At 39.4% G+C, this 19,152-nt stretch overlaps 1 protein-coding gene across 7 annotated transcripts in view; it reads right to left on the bottom strand.

The window, feature by feature from the left end:
* Nucleotides 1-19,152, bottom strand: part of LOC109987951 (arf-GAP with coiled-coil, ANK repeat and PH domain-containing protein 2) — a 46,958-nt gene that overhangs the window by 14,106 nt on the left and 13,700 nt on the right. For 4 of the 7 annotated variants that reach the window (XM_065955805.1, XM_065955807.1, XM_065955808.1 and 1 more), the window contains exons 4-11: nucleotides 18,411-18,464; nucleotides 15,718-15,776; nucleotides 14,467-14,650; nucleotides 10,879-10,923; nucleotides 10,699-10,794; nucleotides 6,248-6,322; nucleotides 3,927-3,938; nucleotides 1,795-1,857 (exon numbers count right to left, since the gene is read on the bottom strand). In XM_065955805.1, coding sequence (XP_065811877.1) covers nucleotides 1,795-1,857; nucleotides 3,927-3,938; nucleotides 6,248-6,322; nucleotides 10,699-10,794; nucleotides 10,879-10,923; nucleotides 14,467-14,650; nucleotides 15,718-15,776; nucleotides 18,411-18,464 — 588 coding nt within the window. The remainder of the gene's footprint in view (nucleotides 1-1,794; nucleotides 1,858-3,926; nucleotides 3,939-6,247; nucleotides 6,323-10,698; nucleotides 10,795-10,878; nucleotides 10,924-14,466; nucleotides 14,651-15,717; nucleotides 15,777-18,410; nucleotides 18,465-19,152) is intronic. The other 3 variants (XM_020639237.3, XM_029278339.2, XM_020639238.3) reach the window with 2 other exon arrangements.

The raw sequence follows: 19,152 nt of genomic DNA, 5'->3' as shown, positions 1-19,152 counted from the left end.
CTGGTCCCTTGTTATATGCATAAATAAGGATGTCAGCATTAGTTGATTTTTTAAGGGCAGAAAATAAATGCATTTTTAATCCCTGATTTAATCGCATGCTATTTGACCCTTCAGGCGCACCATGGATAAGCCTCTGCAGTGTCAATCAATTCCATTTTCATGAAACACAATCAGACAGGGTGCTATCAGAATCAAACGTAAGTAGTAGTGTAAATGAATGTAACTGTGTGGTTTATGTTACTGAAGAGTGATTTCATCCTCAGTGCCAATAAGATATTTTTTTGTTTGAAAAGAAAATTGATGTGTAAGGACTATAAGAACAAACATCACATCATAAAGAGAAACATTTAGTTCAACGGAGTAACACTGAATTTTTTTTTTCTTACCACTGTAACTTTTGCTGCTTTGCTAAAGTGCTCATGATGGATAGGCCGGGTCTTTGTAACATAACAATGAGTATGGTCTTTTACCTGCTCTTTTGTAAAGTGTCTCGAGATAACACTTGTTATGAGTTGATGCTATACAAATAAAAATTGATTGATTGAAATGATTGAAATATGAGTAGGTGGCAAATGTAGTTCTCCATATGAAGTAGTTGTAGTTCCACCAACGGTGACATTTAATAGTCTACGGATTTAGATCCTGTATTTGTGTTTGCTGTAGAAGCGACACTGCTGTGTGCTTGGTCATTATGCTTGTGTCTCTCTGACGGAGAGTTGTCTTGTTTGTTCATGCACATTGCCTCTCATTGCCTGGATCTGTAATCCAACCTGAGCATTAGCTCAAGTTAAACACATGGTAACATGGACACACACAAACACACACACAATTTTCCAGCATGACACACACTGGGACAACTGGGGTTATTTTGAGTGCACAAGAGGAACAAAATGTGTCTGTATTAAGCATCTACACAGGAACACAATGGAAAGTACCCTGGCATGTTACTGTACATATCACCATTTCCTAGAGGTAGGGGAAAATTAAATCCAAGAGAAAGGGCCCACAAAGCTCAATATGAAGCTAAAAAGTACACCTTCTGACTTATGTTCAGAAAAAAAATCCCACAAAAGTGTCTTGCAAAACGTGGAATGTTTTGTGGTTTCACAGGTGATCGAATAAGAAAACAAAACATAACTACGCTTATACCTGAGAAATGAAGACACCAAATGAAATCATGTGTTTTCACTCACGTGTGAACAAAAAACAATTTATCCTTACAACCATAACCAATCATATTGCTAAAGAGTCAAACGCGGTGTAACACTGTAACAGTCTTGTGAAAACCTTCAGGTTTTCTTTATTTCAACTGTGTGTTGAGAAGCTTCTCTGACCGCTTTCCTCTAGTAAACCATTTTCAACCCAGTTACATACTTTTAAAAAGAGGTAGTGGTCCAACAAGGCTGGTGTGAAAAGTTTGTGAAACTATTTGGAGATCCAACGTTTTAGGCTAAAGGCAGCAATATGATTAAACATAATCTAAATCTTAAAAAAAGACAGTAGACTTCAGAGCAATAAACCTCTCAATGACATCACACCACACACCTGAGCTCACTGTAGCAGACAGTGGCACCCACAACAAGGCATCACAACAAACATGCTGCACACTCAGTTCACATCAACACAAATTACTGAATAATGTTGCACCCTAAAATGAGGAAACAGGCGGAGGAGCAAAATCTACACAAACACACTGCAATGCAGTCTCTCGGTGAGTGCAGGCCAGGAGAAGAGAGGGCAGGTAGGGTTACAAAATGGATGTCAGATGGAAATCAATGCAGTGACTCTACGTACGGAGGACGACCTCCAAGCACAAAAGTTGCGGCAGTCGGGTGAAGAGTCGAGCTCAGTCACCTCCTAAAACATCAGACACAGCAAGAGAACACAGAGAAAAAAATATGTATTTTCTTACTCTAGCATAGAATAATTTGAAATGTTATTGGTGTACAGACGGGGGAAACAATCGGGCTACAAAAGATAAACATAAACGCAGACTACTACTATCGATAGCGGAGATGCTGTCGCTCACAGGGACACACACACACTGAAACGTAATCTCCCTCCTTCAGGTGCACTCACCAGATACCAAACATAGTGAAATCGGCTGAAAATCTTCATCTTTCATAGACTTTTGAAATCATAAGCCACCTCGTGAGTGTATCCCCTCGAGGCAGATTAATCTTATCCCAAAGTTTCACTGAGCAGCATCTTAATGACACACAGCATGGCCTATCTCCTCCACAAGCTCTCCCCTCCTCCTCTCCTGTGGCTGTTTATGTCTATCAGAGATGTCGTCACTGCCGGCTGCTCCTCCTCCTGAGTCCTCTCACGCTTACAGAAGGTCACCTGTGTGTGTGTGAGTGTGTGTGTGTGTGTGTGTGTGTGTGTGTGTGTGTGTGTGTGTGTGTGAGAGTGTGTGAGTGATGCTAGTGTTACTGTGAGGTTAGAATAATTAAGTTGACCATGGAGAGGAGCTTGGGCATCAAACATTTACACTGACATCAAGTTAGTATGCGTGCACTGCAATTTTCTCTCATTTCCTTTCTGTGAGCTAAAGACAAATAAAACATTCCTTTATCCTTTAAAATACATTAAAGTGTTTACAAACATGAAGAGACTTTAGCTTACTCTTACAGAAAAGCAGTAAGGCAAATTTAATACCAAAGTAGCATCAAAACAAATGGCAAATAGTTTTTTAAGAGATCAATCTGGACATTAGTTTCCTCAGTCAGCAGCCAATCTCTCTCCCCTGTAGGTTAGCTTCAATGTTACACTGTAATGTCCTGTGGTCAAAGTGCTGCTGCTGAATGAAGCACACAGACAGATAGGAAGTATACTCAACACAACTTACATCCCCCTTAAACTCTTTAAAGACTAAAGGGCCAAAAAGTGAAGGATTTAGTGTCAAAGGCAATATTACATAAACAAGCGTATGAAAGAAAGGAGGTCTGACATCATGTTGCCATTCATTAAAACTAGCTAAATTCAAAGAGTGTAGTGTAACTGCCAGTGTGCCCAACCTTCCCAATTATTTTCACAACAAGTGATACAGACAGCACCATGAATATAGGATCTACATCTCTTTGGGTCAAATGACCCTGGTCACTAAAGTAGATGCAGATCATTCACAGAGTTTCTAATAATTATGCTTTATTGAATGAACAATGTGAACATCTTGTTACAAGCTGGTCAAGTAACTTAACAACTTGAAGGCATCATCTCATAAGGCCTCAAATACAACCTCTATATATAAAAATGGAATTTGCTGAAAGTGCCTGTCAGGACAAAAACACTACCTGGTCGTTCAGTTTAGGTCAACCTTGTATCATGTATGTTAAATAACATCTGTGCACATTGACCCTGCAACACTGGTGATGTTTTAATTTAAGGGATACATATTTAAGTAATGCAGTACTGTTGTGCTTAACAACAAATCTGTTTTATTTTTCAGGGGAAATAAGCATTTAGATACATGCACTTGCACAATTTTATACCCGAACGGAAAAAGTATTGGAAGACAAATCTCAAAAGAAATGCCCTCCTCCACGCTGGACTAAGTTGGTTTAACATCTGTACATAACTAAACACAATATAGTAGAAGAAAAGCTGCATGATTTTGTGTGGAAAGTCAAGAGCAATGAGATAATTTCGCCAAAATCAAGTCTTAATTTGAATAATAAATTAAGGCTGACTCATACATACACATTAACTGCAGAAATGCACAAGGACACACGTGACAATATAAATGTCTGACAATATTTGACGGTATCACATCATGCATGTGAAACCTTAATCTAGTGATTAAGGAGCCCACTTGTCTCAACGGTGAGCTGCAGAGATGGAGTCTCAGCACTTTGTGGCAAAGCGTACAGTATTTGTCCAGCACAGACATAACAGCAAGGGAATAAAAAGATAGATCAGCTTACCTGGATAGCAGCCTGAAGGGAGCAGAGGAAATGAGATGTGGAAAAAAGTAGTAGAAGAAAAGAAGAGACAGCTGGTTAGGAGTGTCTGTGTATAAACAGCCAGAAGAGAAAGAGAGAGAGAGAGCAGGGGGAGTGAGACGATATAAAAATAGCATCTAGATAAATCGAGGTAGGGGAGGTGGAGGATAGTTGCTCAAGGACAGGCGGAAGTTGGCACATGTACCATCACTGACCATCCAAGAGGGAACAGAGAGAGAGAGGACAGCAGGCAAAAGAAAACACACAAACTGACAGACGGAAAAAAGGACAGACTGACAGAGGAAAGAAAGACCTCAGAAGAACTTGCACACAGTTGGAGACTGAAGTGAGCGTCACTGATAGACAGACAAATTAACAGAAGCCCAGCCGACAACAGCTGGGTCAAGAACTCACAGATGTTTAGGAATAATTAGGCTGTGTGATGTTCCATTAAAGCTACGGGCAGTTAATAATCACCACATATTCTAACATAACATCTCACAACTGCTTTCTGTTGATTGTTTAACAGAAATTAACTACTGTCAAAACTACTGGTGTACCTTTTTGTTAGAGACATAGAAAAATGTGACTCATTGGGGTAACTGTGTTAGTATGGCCAGAGAAGGTAGAGTGAATAAAGGTGAAACCCAACCCTATTTATTTGGAAAGGGTTTTCCGTCAGCTGTCAATAATGCATGTGTGTGGCTGAGGTCATAGAGATTACCTTACACCTGAGCGCGTAGTACTACCGCTCACATGAGATATGTAGGGCTAATGGGTAAAATCAGTAATACTAGGGTAAGAGGTTGCAGGGTAACTCACAATAGCATACAATTTGCGATACCTCGCCCACACAAATATCAAAATCATAAGATTGTAAAAAAAAGACTGGACGAAATCTGAGTGACGTCGCCCCTCTGTTACTGCAGGGGGGTTTAGAGTCCCAGCGATGGTGGTCGCCATGATGGAAATCCTGTCTCAATCTAACTTTCAGTCAACCTACATCAGGCTGAGAGCTGGAGCAGAGACAGATTTTAAGCCCCTTAACAAACTGTTACACTGCGCCCGCCTGTCAATCAGGTCAGCTAAGCGCCTTACTGTGAATAACTCGTATCCTTAATAAAAATCAAAACAGATGAGCTGGAAGAAAAATCACCCCCACCCACCTACAGTGTGTGCTGATCAAGACATGAGCTAATCAGATCAAATATATATTTTTTTAAAACCAGGCTGTCAACATATTAATTTCTGCTGACATATTGCAGGAAAATAACAGCATGTACTTTAGTATCATGGTATTTTTATTCTGATTTCTATCTGTAACTTCTAAAAGCCTCCCGTGGGCAGGTGCTGCAAATAAGCCTTCTGTTAAAAAGACTAAGAGCAGTGCATCTGAGACCTTTGCATGGTTAAATGTTATTGTATGTATATTACCATTTCTGATTAACTCAGCAATATAAAATGTCCAAAGAAGGTAAAGTGCAGAATAAATGAACTTAGTAACTGCAATATGTAGTCAGTTTCATGTCTTATCACGCTTCATCATTTCACTATGTCTCATATCCTTCTGTTTTTTATTCTTCTTTTATAACGGTGTCTTCTTTTTCTTTGGCCAAGTAACTTCTGTTACCTACATTCATGTGATAAGTGCCACTGGGAAGAGACTTGTGAGTCAAATTGGCAGGGAAATCTGTAATGCATAATTTTCTAAAAGAATTATCAGAGTATGGATATTTGGACCCAGCGATTCAATAACGTGCCACACGCCAACGTCAGCACGACCGTATATTGTGGTATCAATGTTTTGTCCCACCCCTGCTATGAATACAAATTATTCTTTGGGAAATATTATTCAGACATTTCTTTTGATGCAACACTTGATTCTCTTGTAAACTTGTAAGCTTGTTTTCAATAATCTTGAGTGTTTCACCACACTCTTAGCTTGTAGTGATTGAGCATGCCCAAACTCAAGCAGAGTTCAGAAAGAGTTCAGTGTGGCCAGTGTCATAAGGGGTTAAAGAACAGGAGGCTATGGGGTAGAAGGTAAGTACTGCAGGAGGGCTGTGGGTTTATTTTTAATGGCAGGAGGCCTGGATGCAATAAAAAAGGCTTTGTGACTACAGGCAGGAGGATCTAACATCCATAAAGTAACTACACACAAGAGAAACTCACAATGAGAAAAGCTTTTTGCCAAAGTAGCTAATTTTCAAAGTTTTTAGTTTCTAGACAGAAGAAGGGAGGACCAAGTTTGATTGATTTTTTTGGTTTAAATTGAAATGAAGATGAGACCACAGTGAGTGTACCTTTTGCTGAATGGTGGAGTGTTTCTGCTCCATGTCTCTCTTCTCTTTGGCAGCATCAACCACCAGCTGGTCCAACTGCAACAAACAGAGCGACTGATTAGTCAAGCTTACAAACCACCTGGTCATACAGCTTTCATTCAAAACAGCATAAACAAACATATATCCAAACAAATATATAAGACACTTTTCATTTTGGGAAACCAATCAAAATGCAAATAAACAGTACAATCGTACTAATATCAATTCAAGGGAAAAACTGAACTCATAGCATTATTTATTTGATTTACATATCAAAATGAAATGAACGGTCTTTTGTCAATCTAATGATGAGCCATTAAAATAAAAAAGACTTCTGACTGCACTTAAGAGGTTTATACAAGCACATGTGCACTGCTGCCTTTTCATTTTCCTCCGCAATCTTTCAAGTATGACTGCAACTTGCAAATTAAACAACTTTTCCACAGGCCAAATCAATACAAGACAGACCTCCTCCTCCTCTAAATAAAAATAGCCGCACTGGGGCACTGATGGCCTAGCGGTTAGCTCGTGCCCCATGTACGGAGGCTATAGCCCTCAGAGTGGACGGCCTGGGTTCAAGTCAGACCTGCGGCTCCTTCCCTGTCCTGCATGTCATTATCCATTCTTTCTCTGGATTTCCTACTCAATCCTCTGTCTTCTCAAACAAAGGCTAAAAAGAAAACCTTAAAAAAAAAAAAAAAAAAAAAACATGGGCCGTGCTACATCTGCTTCATCATGGGTGAAATTGGATGGGGGGGGATGATTGATTCTCCTCGTCCCCTGTGTAACCATTGCATGTAGAGATGAAGATAAAGGATCTTCTGAGCAGAGAGAAGAGCAACACATTTTAAAAAAGGACAGTGCTGGAGGTCATAGGTTTGAAAATGTGCCAGTTTGCCTTTCAGCAGTGAACTATTCATCTGTGCCTCTTTTTAGTTTGTTGCTGCTAAAAGACATAAATCAATTTGTCTCGTGCCTCAAAACACAAAAGGATCAGTATCTGCATATTGAACATGAGGTTTTACTTCAGATCAGCTGTGTTTGTCATATGCTTCTAACAACAGTTACTGTACCACAACTTCAAAGGGCTGAAAGAGAAGCTAGCGTGCGAAATACGATACAAGAGGGTGGTACAAATATTTTGCTTCCTTTCTTAAGGCACAAAGTTTTGTGTTATTGTTCAAATTTACAGCAAAATGACATTTAACATATTCTTTGTATGACGTCTTTTCTTTCTTAAAATATCTTACTTTGTAGGACAATATGAAAAATATTCCATCATTACAAAGAAGACAGCATATGTGGGAGCTCGATCTTTTGTTTTGTTTAAAGAGAGGAAATGGATGCACGGCAGAGCCACAGGCAGATAACATCAGATGGGAAATGTTTTCCCCTGTCTCACCATCAACAAGTCCAGTGCAGTCCACGCTGTCTTTCTGGGTTTTTTTAACTGCATTAGCAAAAGCAGAAATGTAAGATTGTGTGAACCTCTCAACATATTTTGTGACAGTGACTCACCATAACCTGCAACATCTTATCTATCCAATCGTGCAGCCCCCACTGAAGATGCCGGCAGAGACAAGCGCCTCTAAGGTTTACGACAACAGCCCTATAATAAAAGCCTTTTAGTCTTTCTTCTGCAGGGAACTGTCTTAACCTGTAACTATAATAATAAGCTGAATGACTCAAAGAACAGTAACAAACACATTCTTATGAATGAATATATTCACTCAACATGTGTTCAACACTAAGGTTTGGCATCATAGAAAGATCCAATCAGCTGAACCTTTTCCAATGAGAAGCAGCTTTATTAAGAAGCTCTTTCAAAAAACATTTGAAATGGAGCGCTGGTGGCGCAGTGCATGTCACTCCCCACTATCTCTCTCTCTCCCTGATTTCTGACTCTATCCACTGTCCTGTCCCTCCAATAAAAGGCAGAAAATGTCCCCCAAAAAATACATTTGAAATGATTCATGTAGTGGTAACACAACATAGAACTGAGATAATAATAATAATAATAATAATCTTAGTTTTATATGGCTGACAAGATTTTTGTGCAGCAATGGATTTTTATGATGCCATGTCTTGCCACGCCCCTTTTGTATCTTTCTGTAGAGACTTGGGTTGGGAACCAGAGGCTGCCAGACACCAACTTCTCAGGGTGCTGTATCGTGTGCAGCCTCTCCCTCTGGTGTCTCTCCATTTGTGAATGTCTATAGGAGCCTGTTTGTGCATGTTTGTATTTCTGGCCCAAGTTTGTGAGGCATGTTTTTCTTTTAAAAAGTAAACTGAATTTCCTCTCTGGGATTAATAAAGTATGTTTTCTTCTCCTTCTTATGAGTATTATTATTACCATTATGCTTTTGTTAATATACAAGCCCTTTTCCAAACAATCACAGGAACATTACAGAAACAGTTTCTTGACCTCTTGCAACTGCAGTATTTAGCCCATCTTCCTGTTTTGTTTAGTAACTTCAATTCTGTCAAATTGTAATTGCAATTTTCAGTCTTCTGTCATCAAACAAAACCCAACTGCTATATCATGCAAGACAACTGAATGCCCCTATGTCCTATACTATACTAAAGATGCTTTTACTCCCAAAAGAAAAAGTGTGGGAAACCGGCTTTATTTTTTCACCTCCCTGTTCTCTAATTGGAGAATAGTTCATTTACTTTTCCACTCTTTATCACTTTCTCATTGGCAACAGGCATGGAGTCATACAGTATTATCAGACCTGTTGACAGCTCCTCCACACCTCCCTGCACAGCCTCTCCACCTTCTTCAGCTTCATGATGTGGAGGAGAAAATAAATAATCCACTTTCCTCTTGTCACTGCTTTCCACGGCTCTGCCTCTGATTGTCCTCAGTTTCAAAATGTTCCAAATCGAGCGTGACAGGCTTAAAATCCACACAATGCAGTTTGACTTAACTTGTTCATTAACTTGAAACCAACACTCTCTCTATCCTTTCCTCTCCAAGAAAAAAAAACAACCATTTCGCTCGCACAATCCTTTCAGTCTTCTGAATGTGGTGGGTTTACAGCTGATGCCTCTCCGGCTGCCTTTCCATTCTACTTCAATCACTTTTTGCTCCGAGCAGATTACATTCTGACTCTTATCCCTTCCTAAATCTATTTTCTAAAGTGTCTCCTACAGTATGTTCCCAGCACTGTTTGCTTCTTTCAGTCAATTTCTTGATAGCACAAACGTCAGATGTTTCCAACTTCGCAACAACCACACTCTCCTCTTATATCCAATTCAATGGACTGCTGTTCCAACTCTTCAGAGCTGGCTTCCAGAGGTCTTCTGTTTCTCAAAAAAGCTGCAGTTGGCTTCCTTGCTGGTTCAAACATTAGAAAAACATGTTGCCCTCAACTTTTCAGCTCCTGCAAGATCTCAATCTCCGTAGCTGGACTCATTTGCTTCCTTTCTCTGGAACCAAAAAAAAGAAAAGTCTTCTCCTTTAGCTCTTGCACTGCTCCAGCCTTCAGCTTGATATTCCACACCTTCAGCACCAGTCTTGGATGTATTTACTGTGTTCACTCAGCTGACTGTCAACCGTGTGAGTCGAACAGTGGGAAAACCCTTTTCCACCCCTCTGGATGCCTTCTTCCTCATTCCTGCTCACTGTAACAGCAGCTCCACCGTGATAATCATCTTAAAGTCACATTCGGGCCATCCTCTGGCTCAGAGGGAAGGCTCTGTTTATCAGAGGATGCAAACAGACACACACAGTGCTGAAATATCGGTCGACAAAAATAAAGCAGGAGACACACACAAACTGAGAAGAAAGGAAAACAAACACAAAGAGGAGAGATAGGTCATCTAGAGGTGAAGTCAAAAGCTGAAAGAGCGGCTGTACAAAGTGCATCCCCATTGATGACGGCTTAAATCCAAGATCACTTACAAACGCAAAGACAGTTAAATGTTATATTTCACCATATAGAGTCACCATATACACCTCCCTCCAAGCTTCTTCAGTGCTCCCGCATAAGACACCACGGATTCTTAAAGGCATATTTCCGGGTCAACAACTCAAATAAACTCATAACAAGCAATATGGCCAAGTCCTGAGGATCTGCTGCCAAAGTTAATTATGCATCAATATGAAGACGATATTTATCACTAATAAATTATGACATTTGTTTGTTTGTTTATTTGGATCCCCATTAGCTTCAGCAACATGAATGAGGGTAACATGAACAGATGTTACACTGATAAAGCTAGATGCCCTGCAAGTGTGAGGAAGATAAAACGATGGAAGCCCACTGTGAATGCAGTGATTTCTGCCTGTAGTTATTTTTTGCTGAAATCATGTTGCTGAATTTGACATTAAAATGTAAGTGGTTGCAGGTTCATCCCTCAGCTTTAATAATCAAAAAAGGGTGTGAGTAGGCAAAGGCATCAACATGTGTGTGTAGTCCGGTCTGTACCTGTCCTCCAAGCAGCTTCATTAGCGGTTGTAGTTCACTGAAGAGGTCATAGCCTTGGTGGAAGAACGTCAGGTGGGAGTACATGAAGGACAACATCTGAGGAGAAAATATTGAATATTCAGAGATCCAGTAGGGCTGCATCATAAGAAATCACTTGATGTGTTAGAAGAGAATACTCACTGATTTTAAGATTTCTGATCTTCTCTTGGATTGTAGCACATTGATCTGTAAAAACCATAAAGTTGTTTCAATCATTTCTGTCATTTTGCTGTAATTCCAACATCCTTATATGGCTGCATGAAAAGTTTTGCATAAAAGAAACATGTGCTAAAAGTGGGTGATATTGGCTTGTGAAAACTCTGTCCAATCATTACATCTGTACCACATGACATTAAAGATGGCTAACCTGCCTGACTTAACTACCTTACTGCATACCTGTATGCACTCTTCCCATAGACTCATTATTCATGAGCAGTCTTCCACAAACTGAAACTAGTGCAGTAGCCACATAAGACTGGCAAAGAAAGAAATTTGGATACAATGATGACAACGCACCCCTCTCAAACACTTTCTCATAACTTGTTCTGCACCTGCATTTTTTTAAATTTTTTACATTTTAAATCCTATTTTATATATTGTAATAGCTTCTTATACTGTATTATTTAAGTTGCTGCTTTATTTCCTTGTTAATTGTTTAGCACCAAAACATGTGTAAATGTACTTGGCAATAAAACCTGATTCTGATTCTAGTGAGGAGGCAGTTCATGTTCAAGGGTTTGGGGGTGTTTTTATGGTTTGTGCATTTCATTTCTAACTAACTGATTGGGAAATACAATATATAAATAAAAACTCAATCTACAAAAGCGCTTTAATTAAATTGCATGGTAGTACCATATAAGAGAAAATGTGCGAAGCGAAATAAAGTGACGGATGCAACAAAATAGAGAGTTAGGCAGAACATAAACAGAAGATGAAACGAGGTGATAAAATAATTAAAATAAACATCAGAGGAAAAATGAGCGAATGAAAGAAGTCATGAAATAAGCTGAACTAAAGTAGAAAAAAGATCACAGCCTATCCTTACTGCACAGCAATACTTAATACTTGCAGCAGGGGGCGCTGCATGCATCTATGTTTCTCTGCTGAATGCACTGCAGCCTGGTTTGTGTGTAGGTCCTTGTGTGTGTGTGTGTGTGTGTGTGTGTGTGTGTGTGTGTGTGTGTGTGTGTGTGTGTGTGTGTGTGTGTGTGTGTGTGTGTGTGTGTGTGGGCAGACTCTTCGTCATCCTCCTCTAATTAACACTGTGCTGCTCATCAGACCTGGGAGGTTATTTCAGGTTAATGTGACAGACTTGAGAAAAGTTAAGGAGGGGGGGGTAAATACAGACAGTGAAGCTGATTGGCTTCTTTCAGCCTGATAGAAACAAATGTTAATTGTGTGACAGTGGAGTATCTGAGTGGGCGTGGTGGATGCATTTGACAACTACAGAAGGCATTTTTTTTGCAGTCATGAAAACAGAAACAAAATACTTTGACCCACAGTGGAAAAAAAAGTTCAATTCTTTGTTATGGCCAGCAGATTTTTGGTGGTAAGGCCATTTCCCTTGGCAACAGAGAACCACACTTGTGTTTATATACAGATATAAATCCCACTGGGGGATGGAAGCTTAATTTCCATCCTCTAGCCACAGTGGTTGGTGCATCACATCTTTTACAAGCCCCCTCCTTCTCTCGATTACAGTCAATTAGTAGTTTTGACAGGAGTAGTACCTCTTAGCAATGGTTTGTTTAACCAGCAAAGTTCACTATGGTGACAACGTACAAAACTGCCAAGTTTATGAGCATTTGGTCAAGTTGTGGTCATTCCACACTTACATGAGTGCAAGATTTAAGCTCAAAGTAGACCGTTTTTAGGCATGAACATTTTTTTACATACAACTCTGTCTTTATAAAGTGTAAACTGTGCTTCTGTTTTTCAGCGTTTGTCTCTATTCAGTAAGTGATAACCTGTCAGTCAGGAAGAAGTCATGCAGCGTTATTAGCTTTTACTGCACAATGTGTTTTCATTTTATAACATAGAAACAGTTTTCAAACTTCGCCAATAGTCAATAAAGTTTCAAGTTGATACTCCAGTGTTTTATGATCCAGCTCCTTATGGCATAGCAGGGTAAAGGAAACATGCTCCATTCTTAAACATTCATAGATGCAAGTCTGGCTTATAACCCCTCCTATAATTTCCTCTCCCTCTACCATCCTGCATTTCACTGAAAACTGTGCACTGTGTAATTAAGAAACAAAACTTAAAAGGGCAGAATTTTGACTCAAATGTTTTCTGCAAGCCAAGCTGCAGAAGTTGAAGTTGCAGCTGAAAGCGCTGCAAAGATATGAAACTTAAAGGAGAACTACGTGACCTAAAAGGAGAACCATTAAATCAGTTGTGCTTGCTGTTGGCTTATAGATTCCCTATAGCAGACCAACAGGCAAGATAGAAACTCTACTTATTTCTCACAGCCAGACTTCATTTTACAAGAGAGATTATGCAGCAGACCACTAGAGCAGACTGCCAACCCTATTTTGAAACCTCCTTTTGGTTTCTTTTCAAAATCTAATTTTGGAGCTAGCTGTGCCTACACTGTATTGTCTGTTCCTTTTGGAGTGAGATTCAAATAAATAGGCTGGTAGCTGCCTTATCAGCAGGCAGGAAACATTCATCTGTTGTGACCAAAAGGACAGACCCAGGGCTCAGCAGACACAGACAAGAAAAAGGTCTAACTCATTTTTAAAGATGAAGTAACATGTAACAAGTAATCATTTCATAACAGTCATTTTTTTATAACAGGTGATTCAGCTTTTAAGGGCAATATTTTGTGAGCAAGTCTCTTCCTCTGTCTTATTACTATAACTTTAAACCCTGACCTATTTTGAAACAAGTCATAATTGAGCAACAGTCCTCATGTAGTCTGAATTGTTTTAAGTGGCTAAAATTGTAAACTTTTACTTGTTTTGTTTGGTTCTTCATCCTCCTGCTCCGTGTCTCTCTTACTTGTTTTACAATAATCTTATCTAAAATATGAATCATTTGTTCTTTATCAAAAATGATTTCTCACTGGTGAACTTTATGTCATTATTTTGTTATTGACCTAAACGGTGTCCTACCCTTTAACCAAACAATACATTTTCTATAAGGTTTATTTAGCATCCAGCTCTTTGATGCATCTTTTACAATTACTCTCTTTGAGCCATATCCAGCCTGATATGTGTCCGAATCAGTTGGGTGTTTCACTATGAAGGGAACAGAATTCAACACAGCTGTTGTTCATCCTTCTCCGTGCTACTTCAGCATTTTCAGTCTGACTCAGCATATTTAGTTCCTCATCCAAACCCACGTTGGCTCTGATGTACAGAGAAATATCCAAAATGATGGTGTGCAGCTGAGCAAAGCATCAAAGTTAAAAGCTGATGTCAGCATCTTCTGCTTGAAGAAGTCACTCTGGAAACTGTAACACTTCAGGGCACCTAATGGTTTTCTTGAAACACTGCAACTTGTGGATATGATTTATGTACCCTTAAATTATGGTCACAACTTGTTTTCTATTTGGTGTTACTAAAGAAATACACCATCATGCAACTGTTACTTGGTATTTGAGGTTCAAAACTTCCTTACTTTTATTGAAAAGAAACATACTGTATGTACCAGCCTTCCTATGTCTAAGCTTTGATTGCATTTGAAAGGGTGAGACAATGTAAATCCTTCAGTGAGTTGTTGTACCTGTAAAACGTAATCGAGGACGATGTGTCGGAAGCACTTGCGTGTGGCAGTGAGGATGTTGGTGGCCTCTTCCACCTCATGCTGCTTGTTGCGAGGAGCCTGAGCGTTCTTGATCAGCGCCGTCTCCTTTTCTTCACTCACTTTGTCAAATTGCTTTTTGGCTTCTTTGAACTTACGCAAGTCACTGAAAACAATAAGGGACCGAGCAGAGGTTACAAAACAATACCTGTTTAAAACAAAAGCATTTGTTTAAATGAAACTTTCTTTCAAATTCATACAGATCTGAGAACATTTTTTGAATTGTGGAAACAGCCTTTCGCTTTTTCATTGCTCATTTTGAGCACTAAAATGAAGTGTTGTTGTCTTAAGATGATGGAAATACCCTTGCATGGTTCCACAGATGTTTAGAAATGTACAACAATTTCTGGATAATGCTGAATGGGTTTGACAAAATTAGTTACAAAAGGTGAAAAAATTGTTGTCAATCTTTTCAGGGGAAAGGTCAGATTCTGTAAGGAAAGCAAAGTCCTCAACACAGCCAGGGTCAGGGCACAGGAACACACACATGTTAAGGGTGATAGTGTGAATCTTGTGAAGATGAAAGTCCAAGAAGGTTAAAACAAACTTCTTTTCCTGCGTCACTGTGAGTGACTGGGCAGTAGCTCTAATCTTGAGAAGGAGGACAATGAAGCTAGACTTTCGCCTCAGCAAGATAAATATGAAACTGCTGCAGGAAGTGAGAGATAAGACAGAGTCACGTTTCCCTGCTTTCTCTGAGAAGTTTGGGTGCTGTTGATGTGGGTATTTAGCTTTGGTGTGCCTGTGGCTAAAGCTGCTAATCCTTATAGTGACATAAACCAAAAGTTCCCACTGTTTCCTGCACTTACGTGCGCCTGCAATTCAGCCCTTTATTAGGAGGCCTTAAACAGGGCGATATGAGGTTTTCTAATATAATATTGTGTCCTTAAAAGCCCCGTCTGTATCCTAAGACAATCAGTTATGTGACATCCCTGCAGCATCTAATTCATATACATAGTTTCATGGGTAGCCTTGGTTATTAAAAATAAATTTCACGTTTCCTGCAGCCTAGTTCTGAAGTGTGTGTAGTTCACTTTTCCTTATTTTTCAGACTATCTGGATATGCATGAGGGAAATTAAAATGTGTGCAACTGATCCTTACAAAGACATGACAGAAATATGAATTCAGGCCAGTCTTCCAAACAGTTTTATCTTTTTTGAATTAATACTCACTCTTTGATAAATATTTGAAGCTGGGTCTTGATTGATCTCTGGGCCTGATCGAATAATATCTGTTGGGGAAAAGGAGAGAAAAAGGTTTAGCTCACTTCTGTATGGCAAAAATGATCTAATTTAACAAATGGAGCATTAAAACATGTTCAGGCGCTCTTTAAGACATCAGCAAGAAAATGAAAAATGGGATCTTTTCCAGTTTTACAGGGTGTCTTGCAAGACAGCATTTAGCACCTTTGTTTAGGAGGGGTTTTGTTAACATTACAGGGCGTAATTAAGCCGCTGAATTTACACAAACTAGCTGACTTTGTGAACTCCCCTCATAAAAGACGTAAACAGGACATGTTACGTAATGTGCTTATTCTTATTGGTGAGTCATCCTCATTAACCTGCATGCCTTCTGAAAAATGAGCTGCTGAGGCCAGACAAAAACTCAGTTAGGATTCAAGGCCAGACAAGACAATATGGGCAGAGTGGCTGGGAGAGGAAACCAGAGACAAACAGAATGAGCTCTGTGTGTTTGACTGAATCATGTGCTGAGAAGATCGCTGAGTGGCAAAAACCTATCTGACAGTCAGCTGACATGACCGCACTTTCCACAGTTGAGTCACAGTGGCACGCCTGCACTACAGCTCCTGGCAGCTCTGGGGAGGGGGGCTTGTCAAGGGAGCTAATGAGAGAAAACGGACTCAGAGCCCACCCTTAAGCGTAAGGGTTACCAGTTAAAGAAAACATATAAAGTATCCCATTTAACTTGAGATTTTTATAGTCTAGCTTAATGCAAATCCTAATGAAATATATGTCATGGCTGTAAACAGTTATCTGAGATTCATTTTCTTCAACTCAATCCGAATAAATACTTTTGTATTCAAGTTGTTCAGTTAATCAGTTTAAAGGTAATAAATAAGATGACTGTTCAATAAGCTATCCCAAAATCAAGAACAATAATAAAAAAGAAACTCATGCCTATTATTTCGCAGGGTCCAAAATTAGGTTGTAAATGTATTTATCTGTCTAAAAAACAAAATCTAGGTCTAACAAATCCTCACATATAAGAGGATTCTATCAACAAATGTTTGCTATGGCCTGAAATATCCCCTTAATGGTGCATTAACAAAACATTATGTAAATTAATTTTGCGATTTAGAAAATAATTAAAAGTGAAAGTATTTATTTAATTGAACAAGCTCCTCTATTAGTGAGGCGCATCATTGCTCTTTTAAAAAGTTAATAGCCATGTGTAATTCTGTTACTAATAATTTCTTCATCCAACAAGTAACAGGTGCCTTGTGTTGTTTTTCACTGACGGACAATATTTGTCACATGATAATAGTTACAGAACACGCGCTTTTCCTGCCATGGAAAAATCCACATCCACTAAGATCAGTAACATTCAGCTCTCACTAGCTTTGCCCACAGCTTGGTTGTGTGCTGTGAGCTCACTCTGAACATGTTATACAGAGCTGACAGAAACATGACATGACAAGACAGATCAGGAAAACAAATTTTACTAAGGAGGGAAAGCCTCTGGCTCACTGTGCATACTTTATGTGTTGGATTGATTCTTAATGAGCAGACAGGCCGAGGGAACTTGTGTCTGCTTTTGTAAACATCAGTGTCATTGCCTTCAGAGACTGACAGCTGAGGAAGACTCAGCAAGTCTGATCTCCTCTGGCAGGCTGTTCCAAAGTATGGAGGCTCTAGCAGCAAAAGCCCTGTCCCCTTCCGTTTTCAGCCTGGACCTTCAAACAGCCAGCAGAGCTCTGCCAGAGGATCTCAGACTGTGACCTTGTTTCTTAAGGGGTTAAAAGCTCAGAAATATATGAAAGGGCCAGCCCATGTTGTGCCTTTAAAAGTAATTAAAATGATATTAAACTCAATTCTAAAATCAACAAACAGCCAGTGAAGGGATGCTAAAATTAGAGTGACAGTGGCACATTCGCCAGGCTGCTGGGTTTTGGATTGTTTGAAGGCGGTGGATGGAAGTTTTTCACTGAGACAGGTGTATAGTGAATCTCAGTAATCAAGGCTGACCATGTTAAATATGACCATGTTTACCTGAATAACACATCGTTCATTCCAACTTAAAAACACACGAGGCAAGGATTTGATATTATGAGGCTGGACATTTTTTTTTCTCTTTGGATTGGATTTTTATACGCTGGAGGCACGAGTATGTTTGGGATTTTTTGCAACAAGCATCCATAAAACTTTGCTCACATTTAAAGTGATGATTTAAGAAGAATTCACCCAAAATATATTTTTTACCCACTTTTTATGTAGGGCAGTGTTTGCTGAGCAGGCATGAATGTTTAGAGCAACACCCTGTTTCACATTTTACAGAAATCCCACCTGGGGGCTGTTTATAAAAGCCACTTTCCTCTACTAAAAGCCCTGTGAAAGCAGTTTGACGATAAATGTCTAGTATAGAGCACCATGATATTAAAGGAATCCAATGATGCATGTCTTGTACACTTTCTTATCCTTTTCTAAAACCAGCGGTCATTCACTAACAGAACTTTTGCCCCTGTGTTGCAGTGTGTTGTGGTTCTTCCCAGCAGTAAAAGAGCTTTCAGTTTAAGAGCTGTTCCAGACTTGAAGTCCAGCTGAGTTTTGTCATCCCCCAGCTGTAAAGGGAGGGCAGGGGCAAAGAATCACAAAACATCCGGTTTCACATGGAAGTGATAACGTACTGTGTGATAGTTGATCATCTCCTGCAGACTCTCAGCAAACTTTGTGAGACTGGACTGTGGGGAGAGAAGGACATAAGATGAATGCTGGCAGAGAGGAAACATCTGTTGTATTCTTATAAAAACTACAGAACACAAATAGATTCAGTGGGCAAACGGTAAAAACCATGACAAAATGTTGTACTTTTGATACAATGAATTGTAATGAAATATACAAAATCTTCTGTCAGTATGGCCTTATAGAAACTGCGGTCTGTTTTTTGAGACACAAGAGCAGTTTGGGAAAGTATTCTTTTGGCTAAGTTACTCCCTCCAAACACATGCAGTGGCAGATCTTTAACCCCAGAGACAGATTCTGGAAAAAGATATCCACAAAAGGCACACAGGAAGTGCTTGCCTTGCCATGCAAAATTCATGAGAAAACAAAACAAAACAAAACATCTGACCTCCACAAGACCCAGAAGACAGTAAGAGGTTTTACAGAGCATCAATTTGTAAAATGTAGATTTAATCTAGTAATGACATAAAGGATGACTCAGAGGAGATGAGACGGTAATGCGAGCAAACAGAGGGAAAGTACTGGCCTCCTTCCTTTTTAGGAGTAAACCAAATATTTATACTGCAGTGATGTCAGAACTGATTTTTTCAATTGAGCTGATAACTTTTGATAAAACTTCATCATTTAATAGTGTAAATAAAAAGTTAAATCGAACCCACATTGAAAGATTTAAACAGGAATGACTTT

This window comes from Labrus bergylta, chromosome 6 (genome assembly GCF_963930695.1).
Source record: "Labrus bergylta chromosome 6, fLabBer1.1, whole genome shotgun sequence".
NCBI lineage: Eukaryota > Metazoa > Chordata > Actinopteri > Labriformes > Labridae > Labrus > Labrus bergylta.
The sequence above is the reverse complement of the archived record's forward strand: the minus strand, read 5'-3'. Positions and strand labels throughout refer to the sequence as shown.